Raw genomic sequence first — 20,746 nt, 5'->3', positions numbered from 1 at the left:
AAAAATAATATGCTTTAGCCTTTTTATTTTCTGAAACATACATCAAATATATGAGGGAAACTGCTTTGCAGTGTAATCGCAGATAGTATATTCCTATAGGTATGTTTATTGACAGACTCCAACCATTATCTCACACTTAACACTGTCACAGAGATTAACAGATTTGGAACAAGAGAGCAATGGTATAACTCAGCAAAATCTTAAATTTATCACATTACATTCTCAATTTTTATTAAGATTTTCATTAGATTCAAGCTTTATTCAGGTCATTTATTTAACCCATTGTCCTCTCTTTGTACTGGAGACATTCATTTTCTGTGATTCAGAACATTTTAATACTATGTAATTTTGTCATTTCATTTATAGTTAAGCTCTGAAATAGTAACATTTGGAAATAAAATATCATTATTTAGATAAATAACATAAAACAATTATACTATCAATTATAAAAATCATATTGTAAATATATATGTGAAAGGTACATGTTTCAAAGTAATTTATACTATTCAGTTGAATTTCAAGCATCATAAAGAATTCTATATTTTAGTTTTTTCTTACTCTAACTTTTCCCTTTCTTGTTAGTTTGTGCTGAATTGACTATATTTATTTTCTTATTTCAAAATGTATTGTCTTTCTCATAAATATTTATTAGGTTTGTATATTTTTATTTTAAAAATTTTAGAATATATGAGAAATAAACACATACTATGAATTTTCCTTTTTTCTATTTCAATGAACTATCTACACAGAATTTTATTTATATTGCTATAAAAATTATTCAAAATTATTAAAACATTATTGACTTTGAGAGTCTTGAAATGTTTTTCCTAGCCTATAATTATTCTTATGCTTATAATTACCTTAATATTAACGAAGATATTTCTTTTTTCCTCATAATTAGCCTCCTTCTATACATATTTATATGTGTTTCAGACCTACCTAATATGCAATATAATTGTTAGGTAATGGTCATTTCAAATACATTTTTACTATCCTTTAAAAATGTTTGTTGTAACTGCTTAGGAATGAATGCATTTAAGTATTACCTCATCTTTCTAAAATATTCAATGAAAAAATTTCAAAAATTTTTCTCAAGGGGCACAGCAAAAATGTGACCATGTAATTCACATAATTAAGCAGATTATTAGTGAACAAGCACTCTAACTTATTTGCCTTATAAGGACTTAATAGATATTTCCTATAAGAGGCTTATATATTAATAATTTTTATTATTGTTTTTGTTTGTTATTAGCTTCAATCTAGGTAATTAAGTTTCAGTATTAATTTCAAAGGGGAAAAAATATTGGAAGGAAATAGTTCAAACTATTTCCATGCAAGAACAGTTTGTGGTTTGCATGAATTTCTGGTCCTTTTTCATTGTCTTAGCCCACAGGCTCATGAACCACCTTGTTCTGATATCATTAGTGATCAAATTAATTGTTTGCTCAATGATACCTCTTTGTATTTTTCTATCAAAGATTCAAGGAGAAGGCAAAATAGGAGATAAAACTGGGAGAGCATTTTGTTAAAGCCCTGGAATGAGAATCAGAAGATTTGGATTTTCGTCAAATGATCTGTTTTCTGATATGACTTTGTTCTTAAAATTGCAAGAAGACATATTTCCTTATGTCACCCTCTCCTCTACATTTTGAGCTATAAAATTCTTTATATCCCCTTTATAAATTTTGCAAATTGCATAACATAACAATGTATTTTGCAGCTGGACATCGTTTTGGAGTCTCACCTTGTGAATTTTTTTTAATTTTTGTTATTGGTTTTTATAAATTATAGAAACTAATTTTCAAAATTTATTTGAATACATTATAAAATGTCATATGCTATTAGAAATATCTCAAAATTTATCCAAGCTTTGGGGCAAAAGTTGCACTATACACTTGCTTTTTTTCCCTGTTGCATTGAGAATTTACATACCTATGCTCTTCTAACGTTTTTATTTCCATTTGCTGGTTTGCCATCTGAAAATATTTAGTTTGTATTGGGAAAATAGCTGGAATGCACTCAACAGGGCAGAACAACTTGCTGTCATCCTATATAATACTATGTGATGTCAAGGTCACAGTGAAGAAAAATGTTTCAGATTATCAATAGATGACTCAATTGCCATGATGTCCAAATAAAGTCATTTAGATTGCTCTCTTAATTTCTCTTACCCCCTTAGTTTTAGTTACTAAAATTTGTTATTGTAGAATTTTTACCCTCTTCCAAGATTTACGGGTATTCATTACTTTAAGACCACATAAAAAGAGATGTCCAAAGAGAAATCAATGTAGCCTACTACTATTGCTTATTTACAAGAACTTTAATTTACAGTGAAGTTAACTTACTATTTTCTTTTACTCTTTAAGGTGGATTTGGAGACCATGGTATGTCAAAGAAACGAGGGGCCCTCTACCAACTTATAGACAGGATAAGAAGAATTGGCTCTGGTATACCAATGTTTAAAGTTTCAGACACTTGATGTACAGTGAATATTATACTCATAGCAGTTCTGTTTGCCATTAAGCTGCAAATTATGGAAAGGATATATGCTGAGAAAGAGTCCTTTATTCATTGTTATTTTGTTAGTTGATATCCAACGTAAGTTTTTTAGAACTTAATTGGGGACATTTGAAATATTTTAGCTTATTTTCAGCTTCTCTTTAATAAAAAAATGTATTAGGTGTTTATTTTATTGTTGGTATTTATTTCCAGTAGATTGGTATTTTTATCAAGCATGGAGCTACATCAGTTTTAGTCAAATGGAAAAATATCATGGCTGTTTCTTTTGAAATAAAATCCACTTAAAGTAAATTGTCAAACTGATTAATTAGATTAAAAAATAATTGAAAATATTTTTTACCCTTCCAAAAATATATATAGGAAAACATTCAGAGAAACTGCCTTCTGGCTTAATGATTAGTTAATATTTAAAGTATTGAATTTATTAATCACTATTTGTAGATTTTAGAGTTTCTTTTTCAAGTCTTCTGTTCAAAGTTCATATCCTAACATCTCTTCAATTGATTAATACTAATGAAATATTTTAAAGTGCCTACTTTTAAGGACTAATTTTCCAAAGTGAAGATACTTTGCTCCAGGATATTAAAAAGTTAGACATGTTAGGAACACAGGCATAGGGCGCATACATTCAGTGTTCGTTGTGTCTGAAGTGTATGTAAGTGGTAAACTATTTGTATCAACAATGATATGTAAATAAGAAAAAATAATCATGAAAATGTAGGAAAAATAAAACAGTAACAAAAAAATTATGAAGGGTCACCAAGAAAAGTCAGTGACTGCAGACTTGAAAGCTCTTCCACAATAGACTGCATTTTATGTTGGCCTGTTCACCTTGTGTACTGCTCTCTAAATCTTTTCTGTTGTGTGGATATGAATCCTGAGGAAATTGAAATAGAGATAGCCCCTTGTCCCAGAATCTGAGACCATATCTGTCTTATTCTATTTCATTTACTATCTCTACAGTGTAATATTCACAATTTTAAGCTGTACTACAGAATATCAATTCTGATTTAAAGGACTAGGGATTTAGCAGGAGTAAGAAAGGTTTTGAACATCATAGGACTTTTTAAACAATGTCTTTTTAATTCTAGTGGTGAATTTCTTAGTGTTCTAGTAAAGTAGAAAACAAAAGAATTTTTCTGTGGCTTACAAAGTCTACCTGACTTCTGTCCACTGTGGGCTGTTGTATGGAAATTCATCAAAATTTGTTCATAGAGCATTAGGAAATAGTATTTTGACATGAACTACTTAAATATTTTAACACTTTTTTCAAGTATGTAATATAAATGAAGTTTTTCTTTAATGCATTTTGACTTCAGGCATATTTATATAAATGTGTAAATAAGACATTTCACCTTGTCCTTTAAGAGGTAAATGATTCTCTGACCAAGGACTTCTGTTTCACAGAATGTTTTAAATGTCACTGCAGGCTTGGAGCAAAACAACACAGTTAAGGAAAAAGTACCTCTAAAATTCTCAGGGCAAAATGAGAAAAATCGAGTTCCCAGAGCTGCTACATCAAGAACTGAAAGAGTATGGCCTGGAGGTGTTATTCCTTACGTTATAGGAGGCAACTTCACTGGTAAGATATTCCCAGAGGGTCTATTTTGATAAAGAATTAATAATTATCATATAGATTAAGTGTATATTTTTAAAGAATACTAACATATAAAACATAGTATTAAATGAAACACGAGAAATATTCCATTCACCTGAGTTGTCAGTTAGGGTGTCTTGAAATTTAAAAATATATTTAATCTTGAGTTCTAAGAATCTAAAGAACTATTCTGGTTTTTAAATTGAATTTCAAATGTACCTATTAAATCTGGAAGCTGATTTCAGCTGACAGGAATAATGTATGTCTTGTTTACGGAGCCTTGTACACACATACTTGTAGAGACAGTAAGCTCAAGCCTACTGATTATGAAGGCAGTGCCCACTCTCAAGAGTGGCTCACTGCAGTGCTTGGAGCTAGTATTCTTTGGTTGATGATAGAGGTGGTGTCTGACCTGTGCAGCCAGACCTGGGATGGAAGAGCCCATTGTTTTATTAATGTCATGCCATTTTTCCAGGCAGCCAGCGAGCCATGTTCAAGCAGGCCATGAGGCACTGGGAAAAGCACACATGCGTGACTTTCATTGAAAGAGGGGATGAAGAGAGTTACATTGTATTCACATATAGGCCTTGTGGGTAAGTAGAACCAGGGAATGACTTAAGTAAATTTAGAAGGGAAAAAAAAATCCATAGGTAAGATTCACTTTTTAATATTTGCTTAGTATTTTGCCCGTGAGAAAGTATGAATTTTACATAAGAGAATATTATATATTAAATAAATATATTCTTTGATCACAGACCTCTGTGCATCCTCCACCACCACAGCTGCCTTCCCTTCTGTTCTAACTATATGGTGGCATTGCCAACATCCCACTAACCTGAGTTAGAAACCTCAGTATTGTTTTTAGTGATGGATTTTTTAGTGATATCAACAGAAACAATGCATTTCTGTTGATATCCACTGTGTCTTATGGTTTCCACTTTTATCCCATGTCAGTCCCTTGGTCCGTTCATGTCTTTGTCCTCTCACACCAGCTGTATTCCAGCTGCTCTCCAGTCTTGCCTCACCAATTCACTGCCACTAGAATTATCTTCAAAAAATACTCTTCAGAGCAAAATACTACACTTATTGAGATTCCTCAGTGTTTCCTCCTACAGTGATATTTTCTAGATTTGCTTCTTACAGGATAACAATACTCTCTTCAAAATAAACTATTCTATAAGTTGTGAAAATGCTGTGTTAAATTTCAATAGGTATTTCTACAAGCAGTGTGCTAAACCTTACTAATATTCAACCAATTGAAAGAAATATAGAATACAGTGTTCCCTAAACTTTTTTTAAAAAGGGAACACCCATCTCACCCTGTTAATAGTGAGGAATGTATATCAGTATTCCAGAACACATTCTGGGAAATGCTAGCTTGAGAATAAAACCTAGATGCTTGGATGTAACATTTAAGGAATGCCATGAACTTACCACAGCTTCCATCTGCTGCTTCTGCTGCCACCACTTCTCTCCACAAATCCCATAATCTAGCCAAGTTATAGTAACAGCAGTTCTCCAAGCAATGCTGTATACTTTAAAAGACTTTTCATTGTGAAAACTTTCAAATTTTTTCTCCCTATATTTCCAGTTAATTGGAACTTATATTTAAGTATTTGAGTATTTAAATTGTTTCCATTTTTGTTTGTTTGTTTGTTAAGAATACTTGATAGGGTGTGCTATCTACTTTACACTGCATCACATCAAAAGGCACATATGCCTGGACCTACCACTTTAGTGATACTGTGATTGATCAGTGGATTCAAATGGTGACAGCCAGGTCCCTCAATTGTAAGTTCCCGTCATTGCAGAATAGTCATTTTCTCATGTTGTTCTTTTCTTTTATTCCTTCTACATTTATTAGCTGAAATTCTTCTATAAAGAGGAATTATCTCTAATCAACTGTAAGTATTTGAATACCCTCTATTATAGTTCACACAGAGAAGTAAAAATAAATGCATAATTCCTTTGGAGGAAATAGTTCATGCCCTAATGACACATATTTTCAGGGTGGAGGAAGTATATATTTCACTAGGTATTGGGGGCATTACATCATCTGGCTTTGTTCTACCATATTTTCCTAGAACATTTAACTTAACTTACAAAGTAATGAGTTTTAATTTTGGCCCTACTTAAGTGACATTAGGAAAAATTATACATTATTATTTTTCTATATATTTTGATAGTACCATGATTTTTTTAGCTATGATTTATTTAAGCAATGTTTTCTTCTAAATTACTCTAATTACTTACTCTTGCAAAGTTTTGGTTACATTTGAAGTCCCTCTTAATTCTTTGTATGTATTTAATATTTTTAAATATTAAGGACCTTTTATGGTCTAAATCTAGACTGTCCTTCCTTCCTTCTGATTATCTAATAGGAGTGGATATAGCTCAGATTACATATTTCTAAATATAAAATGTATTCAGATCAATACATCTTTTCTTTACCCACCCTTCAATTCTGTAAATACATCCAAAGCACCAATCACTTATTATTTTATTGCTCAAATTCTGTTTGTAACAAATTCATATTTATACTCATTTTCTTTTATTAATTTGGTTCTTTTCAAAGTTTTCCATTTCATTTGTTTTATACTGCTAAACTATTTTTCCCCATTCACTATCATTCCTTCATGTTTGTTTTTGTGATGTTTTAGTTGCTTGAATGCCTTTACTTTCCATTTTCATCAGTGGAAATCTTTCACATATTTCATGCTCAACCATTTTTGAGCTGCCTGCAGTGGGACTTTGCTCTACAACAGCTATAATAGCTCCATTTCCACTGTTGGTTCAAATGTCTACCTTCATCAATGATGAGGGCAGGGAGCTTACCTCTGTGTCCCTCATGACACACAGCACATGGCTTTATAGGTAGGTGATTAGGAAAGTACCAACAATTTACATGTCAGCTAAAGTACATTGTGTGTAATCCTGAGATTAAAAAATGTAAGAATTCAAAGGGGGTTTGAAGAACATGTACGTCATCAATTTAGAGATGTGAAAACTGAAGTTATGACTTTCCCCAAGATACTTGAATCTGTAGTTACATTCCTGAAATTAGACTCTTGAGTTTATTTGTGACTGTTATAGTAGTAATGTTGCATTTTGGTGATTTGTTTTGGTGCTCATTTTCCAGTTCAAAGTTTGCCCTGTATTATTTTTTCAGTGATAGGAAGGATGATACTTTTTATAAAATTTGATCATTGGCCTGCTAATCATTCTAATCATTTTGTGACTTCTAAATTTCATTTTAAATTACCGTTATTGGCCACAATTTCATGAAATTGTGGTTATTTCATCATTCTTGCTATGATAATGCTGCATTTATATCTCATAAAAATCAATTTAAATTATTAAAGAGTTTGACAGTTGGTATTACACAAAATAGTGAAGGCCATCTGCAATAAGATATATTTTGAGTCAAACATTTAACACTCTATTGGATTTAGTATTGGGTCTTTTTTCCTATAAGAGCTGCGGCATATAATGCACCACATTTAGCAATACCTAGTGTAAATATCCATAGAATATGGAGAACCTGTAAGGTGGTGCCATTGATATGGATGGCAACATTTATTAGTTCTGTTTCTAGCTTTAATCTAGAAGGCAAATGTGTCTTACTTCTTATCACTGTCTTCACTTTCATTGAGTTTACCCACTAAGTCAGACAACTTGTAGCTCTTGCAATTTTTAAAAATAAAAGCTAAAATAATCTCCATACTTATGGGAGGAATTATTAAACATGGAATCACCTATATCATTTAGAGCATTATATTTCCCATCTTATTCTGCTACAGTCAATTTTTATTCAATAAATATTTAGTGGGTGTCTAATTCCATATCAGGCCTTTGATAGGTGGGAAAATAATAAAATTTTAAAAAGCAAAAAGTAGAAATCAGACCTTTTTGCCATTTAGCTCTAGTGTATTTCCTATTTTTAAGTTGCATTATAATCGTACATTATGTTTATATATATCTGTATGCATGTTTTTAGGTATATGATATCTTTGCTTCATCTGCAGTGGACATAGGCTTTAACCCTCTATATTGACAAAAGGTTTGAACTGAGCTATACATATTTTTCAATGAATGTCTATTAGCTTCAGTGGCATTTATTTATTTTACAAGATTATTAATTATAAACAGCAAAATGTGAGACCATTTTATAATAGAAGTTGTTTGATTTTATTCTTTGTAAGTCAGAGATTTATGTAACTGAATTTATTACCTTCATCTATTATATGCTGATTTTTAATGATTGCCAAAAAACAATCAAACAAACAAACGTAGAGTTAACTTATTTTCTTATTTTCTAGATTTCATATGCTTTAATTGTATTTAACTTTGGTCAGTTTGATTATTCAGACTGTAACAGTAGTCACTTATTCATCCTTTCCTGTTGAATTCCCATTTTGTACCACTTACTGTACTAACTTTGGGGACTATAAAATTGAATGTAAGTTGTTTTCTCTCTGCAAGGATGTTATAGTTAGGCAGAGGAAGTGTGCTAGCCAGGATTCTTGTTCTCAAGCAACAGAGACTGGCTAACTTAAGCAGAAAAAATAGTTTTTTAAAGGAATCTATAGAATTACACTAATAGAAAAAGTGGAGAGCCAGGCTGAAGGAGGAGTCTCAGAAAGAGCATGTTGAACCCTTCACCTTGAGCATTTCCACCACTTCTTTGGATGCTTGCTGCTAATTACTAGAGTCTTGGCTCTGTCCTGCACTTAGGAGATCTGTTCTTTCAATAAATGTTTATTTATTAAAATTTTTAACTTTTTATTTTTCAAAATATTTCCAGTTTTATTGAGATATAATTGACATATAACATACTGTTTTAGGTGTATAACATGATGATTTTAGACTTGTATATATTGTGAAGTGATCACCATAATAAGTTTAGTTAACATCCATCATCATACTTAGTTACACGTTTTTCTTTTTTCTTGTGATGAGAACTTTTGAGATCTACTCTCTTAGCAACTTTCAAATATATGATACGGTATTGTTAACTTTAGTCACCATGCTGCACATTACAGCCTCAGAAATTACTTATTGTGTAACTGGAAGTCTGTACATTTTGACCGCCTTTCATCCATTTCACCCACCCTTAGCCCCCACCTCTGGCAACCACCAATATGTTCTCTGTATCTATTGAGTTCTATTATGTACCAGGCTGTATTCTAGGAGCTAGCATTATAGCATGAGCAAAACAAGTACACTTTCTGCCCACCAAAAGCTTACATTCTAGGTGGGGAGGCAAAAACCCTGCAAAGATAAATGAAATATAAAATGTATTAATAGACAATAAATTCTAGGACAAAAAGAAAAGTAGTGTAAGTGGGATGGAAGGACATTTGCACAGAACTTGAAAGAGAGGAGGAAACAAGCCATATGTATATCTGGGAAACAGAGTTCTTGACAGAGAAAATAGACAGTAAAAAGGCTCTGAGGCAAGAGTATGTCTGCATGCTCAGGGCACAACAAGGAAACTTCATGGCTCGAGTGGAGTGACAGGGATGATAATAAGAGACGAGATCTATATGGTAAGATATTTGTGTGTGAAGATTGTGTAAGATCTTATAGTTTTTTTATAAGTACTTTGATTTTCCTCTGAGCAAAATAGCCTGTATCAGTCAGCTAAGGCAATTTATGATGTGGTAACAAACAACTCCCAAATCCCAGGAGCAAGAGCAACAAACACTTACTCCTTACTCTTACTGTATATCTGCCACTGGTTAGCTGTAGCTCACTCCAGAGTCATCACTATGGTGTCCAGTCTGATGGAGAAGCCTCTTTTTGGAACCTTGCAGTTGTAGCAGAAAGAATAGAAACAATATGGTCAACCATATTTGCTCTTAAAGATTCTCTCCAGAAATGACACATTTTTTGCTCACATGACATTGTCCAGAGCAAGTCACATGACTAAACCCAGCATCAGTAGGGTAGGGATGTATAATTATCTCCCAGAGAGGGGTAATGAATACTTTTGAATATTGACACAATTTACGACATAGTCATTGGAGAATATTGAGTAAAGAAGTGGAGTAATCTGAGTTTACATTTAAAACATATCTTTATGCTGAGAGAAAAGACTGCTGTGAGGAGGGCATAAAGCTTACAAGCAACTCTCTTTGTGCGTATAGGCTTTGCTCCACCAATCCAAGGCCAAAGTAGGGAATAGTGGGTTTTGGATTACCTTCTTGCTCTCTATGGCTTAGTGAGGCTTCTCTAAAATTAGTAAAAGATTTTCTTGAGAGGACAGGTAGGGCTTATAATGGCCAAGCTTTAAAAGCAGCACTCAAATTTGAAACAGAAAATCAAAAGCCATGTACAAGAAAACGGCATCAAACCTGGATGGAATTAGAAAGAAACTCAGACATGTTAAAACCATGTTTTTATAAACTGTGCATATTAAAAATAAACTGTGCATATTAACCTGTCATTCCATACATAATTGTATGTGCATATATTTAGCTATTTAGTCATTTGAGCATCTAAAATTCTTCCGTTCCTGGACCTGTAGTATGTCAGAGATCAAAACACCACATTTTTCTTCACAGGACCATTGTAAAAGCCAGTGTGAAACGTATTTTTGCTTTCCATTATGAAACCCCATCTTATTTATTGGAAATTGTTATAGGTAAAATTATGCTAATAAAAGGTGTTTTAGATTAAAAGAATCAACCACATTGCTTGACTATCTCCTGGATTTTGATTTGCAAAGTACTTTTTTCTCTGAATATAACCAGCAAGAATGATTCAGTGTGGGTAATTTAGTTGCTGTATAATCCTCAGATATTTCACTTTCATCACTATTGCTTTATGGTAGCAAATATTTCAGTTTAAATCTCTCCAAAATTTGCAAATTTTGAGTTTTGCTACACCTAATACTTTACTATTTCAGTATGTAATAAATAACTACATATGTATAAATTTAAAAGTCTTGGTAAAAAAAAATCTACCTGAGAGCAAAAATACAATTCCCTGATTTTTTCCCCTACCACTTACTTCACTTTTCTTTCTTTTATTGATTTATTAAGCTTAATTAACTGTTATAATAGATTCATAAATAATAAGTTGAATTACTTCTTCTAGCTGGCATTGAAAGCCTACAGAAATAATTGGAATGACAAATGTGCTTACTCTGAAAAGTGAAATTAGTGAAATGCATTTTAAAAATTTGGGCAATTAATTTTGGGCAATTTCTTCTTTTAACTTAATAAATTAGAAAAGGTGCTCAGTGTCCAGCACATTATGATTCCCATCTATTCAAGACCAGTTATTTACTGCCCTCTATTGCTGTCTAGAGGGGTGGCCCTTAGATAAGCTATTTTAATGTAAACCCTAAATTTTGAAGTTTTAAGTGTAATTTTATTTATAACTATGATTGTAGTTACCATATTATTATACCATTTAAAGCTTATTTTAAAGTGTGTTCCTATGTGTCCACCCTTGCATGTGTGTGCACACTCTCTCATGCACACTGACACACATGCACGTATGCACACACACACAATATGAATAAACGGAATATCTATATTTTGGGTAGAAAAGCATCACTATTTGAATATGTATAAATATCAATAAACTGAAGAAAATTTGCAGGAAGATGCTCTGCATGGTTCACATTCTGAAAGTCCAAGAGATTCTTTCAGAAGGTGAAATGGACTATCACACTAAACATTTGCCTGACCATTTGACACAGTCTCATAATTCTACCAGTTGTTGATTTTCCTTCACCAGTCAACCATTAACCCTAGATAATTCACCTTTTGAAACTAATTTTCCTCGATTGACTTCTCTTAAAAGTTCTCTTCTTTAAAAAAATTCTCCCATGAAGAGGAAAAGTAATTCCTTTTTTAATTAACCAACATTTCTCATAAAGTTAATTGTTTTTCTCAAAGAGGAAAAATAAACTTTGTTTTTATTTTTAATACTGAAATAATGGATTATTGTTAGATAACCATATTGACAAAGTAGTTACCTAAATGGGTCTTGAGGATAAAAAATTGTATTAGAAATACATGTGAGTTGATGTCTTAAGTTTAACTATATGTATAATAACCATTAATCATCATCATAAGTATTTTATTTTCTGATTTATCTTCTGAATACTCCTAAAAATTATTTAAGGCACATCTTCTAATATATGAATTAGTACAAAGGCACTTCAATAGATTATTTGGGGACTCGTACATAAATCTACCAGGATTACTAGAAATTTTTATTAATGAAATATTTATTAATGAAAAATTGTTCTGCCTCTGAATGTGTTGGACTTTACAGTTCATGACAAATTTTTACAAAAGTTTCACCCTACTGTAATTCACTCAGCGTCTCCCTGTCCACCACCATCTGCACTTTCTACTTTATTCCAGATGCTGCTCCTATGTAGGTCGGCGTGGAAATGGACCTCAGGCGATCTCTATTGGCAAGAACTGTGATAAATTTGGAATTGTTGTTCATGAATTGGGCCATGTGATAGGTTTTTGGCATGAACACACACGACCAGATCGAGATAATCATGTAACTATCATAAGAGAAAACATCCAGCCAGGTGAGAGGCTTCAGAATGTGTTGGGTTTAAGGTTGACTAAATATCTTTTAAATGTATTGTACTATTTATCATTTACCTTCTTAAAAACTGTGAACTGATTTTGTTGATATTGTAGATCAACATTTTGCTTGATTTAAAAATAGCTGCTATGGTGTTAATTTTTTCCTGCAGATCAAATGATCTTATGCATTTTTTAGGCTTGCTTTTTTTTCTTAAGATTTAGCTATTTTATATCCAAACTTCGGTGCTTTCCAAGAATGGGTGTAGGCTATTAAAACATAAATTAATATTAATAAATTTTTTAAAAGTATTTTCTATACTTAATTCTATAATTTATGTTGTTGGCATTTAAAAAGGGTCCAGGGTTTGCCACAAAATGTGCTGCTACCATACAAATCTATATTATACCAGGGACAAGTTCTGGAGAAAATTCCAGGGAAGTGAGTCATTTCCAGGATAGTCCAAATATTTTCTTGAGATTTCCCTTTAACTATACTAAAGACAAATTCTTAAGAATGTTTTCAATAGTTTCAGTAGTTCAATAGTTAATATATAATTAAAATTTAATTTTCTCCGACAGTTGATGTGTGATAATCACCTCATTTAGTTTTTCATTTGTTTTACCTTTCATAATTCATAACGATAAGTACATCTCAATTGCCAGAAGAAAAATCCTGTTGTTTAGAATTGTCTTAGAAAGTTGTGTGTATTTCTAGCAGAAGTAAAGTAGAAATGTGTCCTTATTTCCTTATCATGGCCAGTTTTAAGTTACAAACATTTAATTCCTTAGAATTTCCTGTGATTAACAGCGTTGCTCTATTTATTTGTTCATAGCATATTTGCTGCCAGTTATTTATTGAGGCACTATTAGATGTTAGAGATACTTCATGAAAATTATAGAGCTTAGTGTATGTATATCCATGTATACAAACGACTGCAAGCGAGTGAGAATAGTGTTATATTGAGAACACAGCCCAGTCCAAGCAAGGTGTGACAAAATGTGCCTTCCGAGTCAAGGGAGACGCCACAAAGGAACTGAAATTTAGAAGTAAAGGGGTTCTAAGTGCCCAGAAGAGTGATGGAATTTCTAACTGGAAAAAAAAAAAGCATCATGATCAAAGCTACAATTACAGATAATTAAATCATTTTTATTTGCCCAAATGTCTGCATGGTAAGTTACAAGTGAGAGATTAGTTGGTAATTACCAAGGGAGATTAGATCATAGGGATTTTCTATCTGAAGCTAAGAAATTTAGATTTTATCCTCTAGCTACTGGAGAATAATCAAAGGATTGAAAGCAGAGCAAGTTCAGATTTAAAAAAAGAATTCTTTCAGCTGTAGGGATTATTAACTGAGAATGGGGATATGGGGGTGGGGAGGATGAACGTGACATCAGGGAAACCTATTAGAAACTTAAATAAATCGTTTATAAGAGGTGACTAAGTCCTCAGTTAGGGTGGTGTAGGCCAAGAAGAAGGAGAGGAATAATCTTTCAAAAATATTTTAAGAGGAACATCATGTGAAAGCAAATCTTCAAGATTTTATTTTTAGGCAACAGGATGAATGGTGGCACCATCAAATGAAGTAAGAAATGTGGTTAAAGCAACATATTTTTAAGAGGAAGAAAGACAAATAATTTCATTTAGCATATCCTTGAGTTTGAGAAGCCTTTAGATGGTCCAAGTGGAGATATTTAGTAGACAAAGGAAAGGTGAGTCTAGACTTTAAGATATCTAGAGATAGAAATTTGTTAGTGGATTTGACTGTCTAGGAAAATGTTGGAGGAAGAAGAAAATAAGATTGTGGGTAGAATATGGGGAACATCAATATTTAAGCAACATTTTGTAGAATATCTCTCAAAAGATTAAAAAAGTTTGGTCTAAGAAGTAGGAGAAAAATCAATGAATGTGATGTTACAGGGAAGAGATCACTTCAAGAATAAAGAAGTAATCTGTAGTGTTGAAAGAGAAGTAAATAACATCTATACTCCCAATATAGAAGACTCTAATGCCTGACCAGCTATCAAGGTTCATCTTATACTTTATATCATTGGGAGACAAAGAGAAAATAATATTTCTGAAAATTACTCCAACTACCAATTAAATGAAAAGTTTTCTATCAACCACAGTTACTAAATTTCCTCTATTATGTGGACAAAATAACTTATAAAGGAAGTAACTTCCAAGAATGATTCTTGCTCTTAAAAATAGGACTCTGGTTCAACATAAATTTATGTAGCTAAAACAAGCAGAAATGTATAAATAGTATGTAAATGTATAATACTTAACACAGTGCTAAACCATTTATGGCTTTTCATATTTTTGAGTCAATATGACTCATAATGTTGACTCATATTTTGAGTCAACATTCAATCTAATAGAAAACAACAATTTATTGCATGAGATGTCCTCAGTATTTGGAACTCCATGCACATTTTGTCATACCTTGCTTGGATTCAACGATATTCTCAACATATGATTATTTTCACTTTTCTCACTCACTTGCAATCATTTGTATGTATGGACAGTTGACCCTCCATATTCATAGGGTTTTGCATCCATGGATTCAACCAACCTTTGAACTGAAATTTCTTATTCATTGTACTAAACCATTTTATATAAGGGACTTAAACATCCACAGATTTTGGTATCCAAGGGCTTCCTGGAACCAGTCCCCTGCAGATACTGAAGGCTGACTGTACTATAGCAAGGTAATTCTAGTATGAAAAATTCATGTTGGAGAATAATATTGAGCAAATTTGTGACTTACTTTGGCTCAGAAATTTTAGATCAAGTGTTATTCTAGGGCAACGTCTAATAAGTGTGGACTTTAGCTGCATTTATATGCAAAATTAGTGACTATGATAGGAGCCAATTTGGTACAAAGATTGGATTACTTTAATCCACTTTAGAACATGCCTTCAAGAAGGAGGTTGTCATTTTTTAAAAAATTGTTTAGGGTGAGTTCCACTGGTGCTCTGTATCTCTGATCCTCTTCTCTTCTGTTATGAAATGTCTGATTTTCTTTATTTGGACCAAGTATGGCTGTGTTCTTTTTAACTAGCACAAAACACTGTTTCACATACATGGTAACTGCTCAGTTATATACATCAAAATGTATTACTGAAGTTGCTTCGTGTTCCACTTTCAGAAATTTTTATGAAACATTTTGCTTTAATTAGAGAGTATACTCACATATTGTGCTTGAAATTTGAAATCTCCAGTGGGTTATAGATTAATATTAAAAAATCAGCTCCACAGCTTTACAAAAATCTCACCTTAGAATTGGTTGTACTAAAATATACTTACCATGTTTCATGAAGAACAGAGTTTTTAACAGTTACTTCTATCAAAGGTTGAAGATAATGCAGGGTATTTCCCAAGAATAGTTGTAATACAGACAGACAAACCAGAGATTTGTGGAACATGTATTTCACTATATGGTGTAGTTAGTTCATTGAAAACTATTTATTGTGTGAATTCATTGTAAGGTGGACTGAAACACTTTACTCTGGGACTTGGGTTCTGTAACTTCAGGCTGATTGTTTTATCTTTAATGCTCAAGTGAGTATATCAGACTTCCTTATCACATGTAGGAAAGATATTATACTCTGTGGCATCACTCAGTTTTTTTATTGCCTTTTGGGAAATTTTTAATGTAATATTTTTATATTCAGTAGTAATACGGCAGTTGGAATAAAATTAAAATAGTTACATAAGTGTTGTACAATAATAGTTCTTTTTTGAACCCCAGCCTTGAATTTGGAAACCTAATAACTCAGCTTTACACTTTGATGTTTCAAAATGAGCTATAAAAGCAACCATCTTTGGCTGCTGAAATTGTGAAAAATGAATCACTGAAACCTAAACTCTATCTGAGGAAATACTCTGCCTCTGGAACCATTGATGTAGATCTACACATTTAACACTATGTTATTTTCAAATTTCAAGAAATAATATTACAATACAGATACAAACAGGCAGTTGAGAAATCTATTAACATGAAGATGTCCAGAAGTTAAAATAGCAGTCGTGAAAAGTAAAAAATGAAAAAGTAAGTTCTGAAGCATATTCTCTTGACCAAAAAAGCCCTCCAAGTAGCGTCTCCTTTTCATCAAAGAGAATCTTGTTTCAGTTGCTGTGGTTTTATCTTTAGTGACAAAGTCACATAGCAAATGCCTGCAATGTTCTGTGTACATACAAATATAGTTTTTATATTTTTCCCAGTGTTTCATAGACTCTAACACAAATAGGAAGTTTTTTTAGGGGGGTCTTGGCAAATATAGTCATAAGAGAAAGGTGGGAAACTTATTAAGTAAAAATGTAACTTTTTATAATCACAATATTGTTAAAAAAAAAAAAACAGTAGTTTTAAAGGAACAAATATTTAGAGAAGGTGGAAGAGTATACAAAGAAAACAAATCCAAAGCATGCTTTTGGTAATCTACCTTTTTGCCAAAATTAACTTATTAATGAAATTCAATATTACTCTTTCAGGATGGCATTCAAGTGCAAGCAGTGGCACTGGATGTACCCTTTTGCGAGTACCTGGGTGTTAGTGTGTAAATACAACGTCATGAAAATCAGCGATCAGCATTTGGTAGAGAGCAGATAGAGGCAGGAAGGGCTCTTCTGTTCTCTTTTCTGTCTGTTAAGAGGCTTCTGAAGTGTTTTCTGTGCCTAATTCTTAGGGCAAGAGTACAATTTTCTGAAGATGGAGCCTGGAGAAGTGAACTCGCTTGGAGAAAGATATGATTTTGACAGTATCATGCACTATGCCAGGAACACCTTCTCAAGGTTGGAGTCTCAGGTTATACCTTTTGACTTTTAATTCCTTTCCTCTGTGTGGCTCCTCACAAAACTAGGTTTAACATTAGAACTAGAACCACTTTCAAATATTGCTGTCATAAAGTACAAAATATACTTGATTGGTGTTTATAGCCAACAACAGGCATTTGAGATTTTAAAAACACATTTTCACATTTCCTATCAAATAAATAGATTCAAAGTAAAAATTAAAATTGTTTGATTATTTACATTATTTAATATTCTTAAATCTTAAAAAAGTTCAATTAAAATGATTACCAAACCAATCAGCATGTTAAATTGGCAAAGCACTATTAATGGAAATTAGGCATTTCAAGTCAAATAGCAAGCTCAGTTGTTGAGTTGGAATGTTATACTCTCCATGTGACTTGTGCTTTTATTGTGTATTTTCTGTTGCTCAAGTACTAATTTCACTAGAAAAATGTTATAGTAAAATAATTCTCAGAGAACATTTTAGGAAGATATTTTACTTCATATACTTTCCAGTTATTAACCTTAAAATTATTTCATTAGTGACTGAATGCTAATTTTTAAGAGTGTAATAAATTTGGGTTTTGATCTATTTCACTCTAAACAAGATGTCATCAAGGCAATGGTTTCCAGGTAAGGAATCTGAAACTGTTAAAACCATTGAAGTCATATCTTTTTCCCATTTTATACCCATTTTACACTCATGTCCATTCCACTCATTCTTTTCTGATCACCATGCCCATTTCACAATTCATTAATGTCTATGTTTAAAGGCAGGGTCAGGAAGAAGACAGTAAATTCAAGTTAATTCCCTGTTTTAAAAAAAAATTTGTGGTAATAAGTAGAGAAGGGTGTAAACAAACTCTTAATACTTGGATAAATATTTAAATGATGATTTTTATGACCAAACTTTATTATTAACATAATTGAGTGTTAACTGTATTTTAAAAATCATTTTATTCTGAAGTATATATTTGTTCAAATATAATAACTACCCAAATACTTGTTTTTTGAATTGAATTGAAGTTTTAGTAGAAATACATCCATAAATTTGGCCTGAAATTAATCTTAAAGAATTATAAAGCTTATAAAGCTTATAAAGCTTTGTTTTCATGCTTGGAATTGAGTTTTCTTTAGAAACATGAGAAAAATGAGAATTTAGGTACCAGTTTAGCCAAAGTGTTTCTCTTATACTGTTGAGTTATATTAGTTAGAAATAAACTGAGTTTAGATTCTTTGGAATAGAGCTGGAGAATGGAAAACGTAATTTATTCTTTCTATCCCTGGTAAACAATGAACCTAAACCAAAGTTTGAAACATACATTTTCCCTTATTCTGTACTCCTTTTATGTCTTTAAATTGTTGCTTTTCCATAAACCACGAGGTTCTTGCAATTTATCACCCCCTACACCTAACTTTGGAGTTGCACGACAACTAGCCTTGAACTATTATTTTCTCTTATTGTTTCAAAATTTACCTATTCCATTTTCCCAAATAAACTTATATTCCAATAGTGAAAGTAACTGTATCTACCTGTTAGAAGAATTGATTCAATACACATTATTTTTTTGTTCTGAATTTCATGAGAGGAAATATTTCACACAGCTCTCAGCCACCACCTCCAAAGTATTTGAATTTTTTTAATTATTATTGTGGTAAAGAAACCTCAATATCAAATTTACTGTATTATCTAATTTTAAGTGTACAATTTAGTAGTATTAAGTACATTCACATTGTTGTGAAACAGATGTCCAGAAACTTTTCATCTTGAAAAACTGAAACCATATACCCATTAAACAACAGCTCTCCTCTCTCCCCACCCCACCCCCACCCCACCGCCAGCCTCTGGACCACCTTTCCACTTTCTGTGTCTCTGAATTTGGCTACTTTAGATACCAAGTAGAATCACACAGTATTTTCCTTTTTGTGACTGGTTTATTTCACCTAGCATAAAATCCTTTAGGTTCATCTATGTTGTAGCATGTAACAGAATTTCCTTCCTTTTTAAGGCTGAATAATATTCCATTGGATGTATATACCACATTTTGTTTATTCATTCATTTGTTGATGGACATCTGAGTTGCTTTCACCTCTTGGCTACTGTGAATAGTGCTGCCATGAACATGGGTATGCAAATATCTCTTCCAGATCCTGTTTTCCATTGTTTTGGATATATATACACAGAAGTGGGATTGCTGAACTGTATAGTAGTTCTATGTTTAATTTTTTGAAGAACCTCCATAATTTTTTTCTTAGATGCTGCACTATTTCACAATCCCATCAACAGTGCACAAGTGTTCCAATTTCTCCATATCCTCACCAACATGTGTTCTTTTCTGTTTTGTTTTTTAATTTTTTGATAGTAGCCATCCTAATGGGTATGATGTGATGTCTCATTATGGTTTTGATTTGCATTTCTCTGATAATTAGTGATGTTGAGCATACTTTTATATGCTTGGCCATCAACATCACCAATTACTAGAGAAATGCAAATCAAAACCACAATGAGGTATCACCTCACACCGGTCAGAATGGCCAGCATCAAAAAATCTACAAACAGGGCTTCCCTGGTGGTGCAGTGGTTAAGGATCCACCTGCCAATGCAGGAGACGTGGGTTCGAGCCCTGGTCCAGGAAGATCCCACATGCCGCGGAGCAACTAAGCCCGTGCACCACAACTACTGAGCCCATGTGCCACAACTACTGAAGCCCACACGCCTAGAGCCCATGCTCCCAACAAGAGAAGCCACCACAATGAGAAGCCTGTGTACCACAAAGAAGAGTAGCCCCCACTCGCAGCAACCAGAGAAAAGCCCACATGCAGCAACAAAGACCCAAAGCAGCCAAACATAAAATAAATAAAATAAAATAAATAAATTTATTTTTTAAAAATCTACAAACAATAAATGCTGGAGAGCATGTGGAGAAATGGGAACCCTCTTGCACTGTTGCTGGGAATGTAAATTGATACAACCACTATGGAGAACAGTATGAGGTTCCTTAAAAAACTAAAAGTAGAACTACCATATGACCCAGCAATGCCAGTATTGGGCATATACTCGGAGAAAACCATAATTCAAAAAGGCACACGCACCCCAATGTTCATTGCAGCACTATTTACAATAACCAGGACATGGAAGTAACCTAAATGTCCATCAACAGAAGAATGGATAAAGAAGATGTGATACATATATACAATGGAATATTACTCAGCCATAAAAAGGAAAGAAATTGTGTCATATGTAGAGATGTTGACGGACCTAGAGACTGT

General features: G+C 32.6%; 1 protein-coding gene across 2 annotated transcripts in view; it reads left to right on the top strand.

Annotated features, from left to right (window-relative positions):
- TLL1 (tolloid like 1) overlaps positions 1 to 20,746 on the top strand; it is a 237,100-nt gene that overhangs the window by 108,783 nt on the left and 107,571 nt on the right. For both annotated transcript variants that reach the window (XM_059923965.1, XM_059923964.1), the window contains exons 3-7: positions 2,367 to 2,447; positions 3,950 to 4,102; positions 4,593 to 4,710; positions 12,502 to 12,680; positions 17,371 to 17,476. In XM_059923965.1, the coding sequence (XP_059779948.1) occupies positions 2,367 to 2,447; positions 3,950 to 4,102; positions 4,593 to 4,710; positions 12,502 to 12,680; positions 17,371 to 17,476 (637 nt within the window). The remainder of the gene's footprint in view (positions 1 to 2,366; positions 2,448 to 3,949; positions 4,103 to 4,592; positions 4,711 to 12,501; positions 12,681 to 17,370; positions 17,477 to 20,746) is intronic.

This window comes from Balaenoptera ricei, chromosome 5 (genome assembly GCF_028023285.1).
Source record: "Balaenoptera ricei isolate mBalRic1 chromosome 5, mBalRic1.hap2, whole genome shotgun sequence".
In the NCBI taxonomy this organism is placed as follows: domain Eukaryota; kingdom Metazoa; phylum Chordata; class Mammalia; order Artiodactyla; family Balaenopteridae; genus Balaenoptera; species Balaenoptera ricei.
Note: the sequence above shows the minus strand (reverse complement) of the source record. Positions and strands in the feature narration are given on the sequence as shown.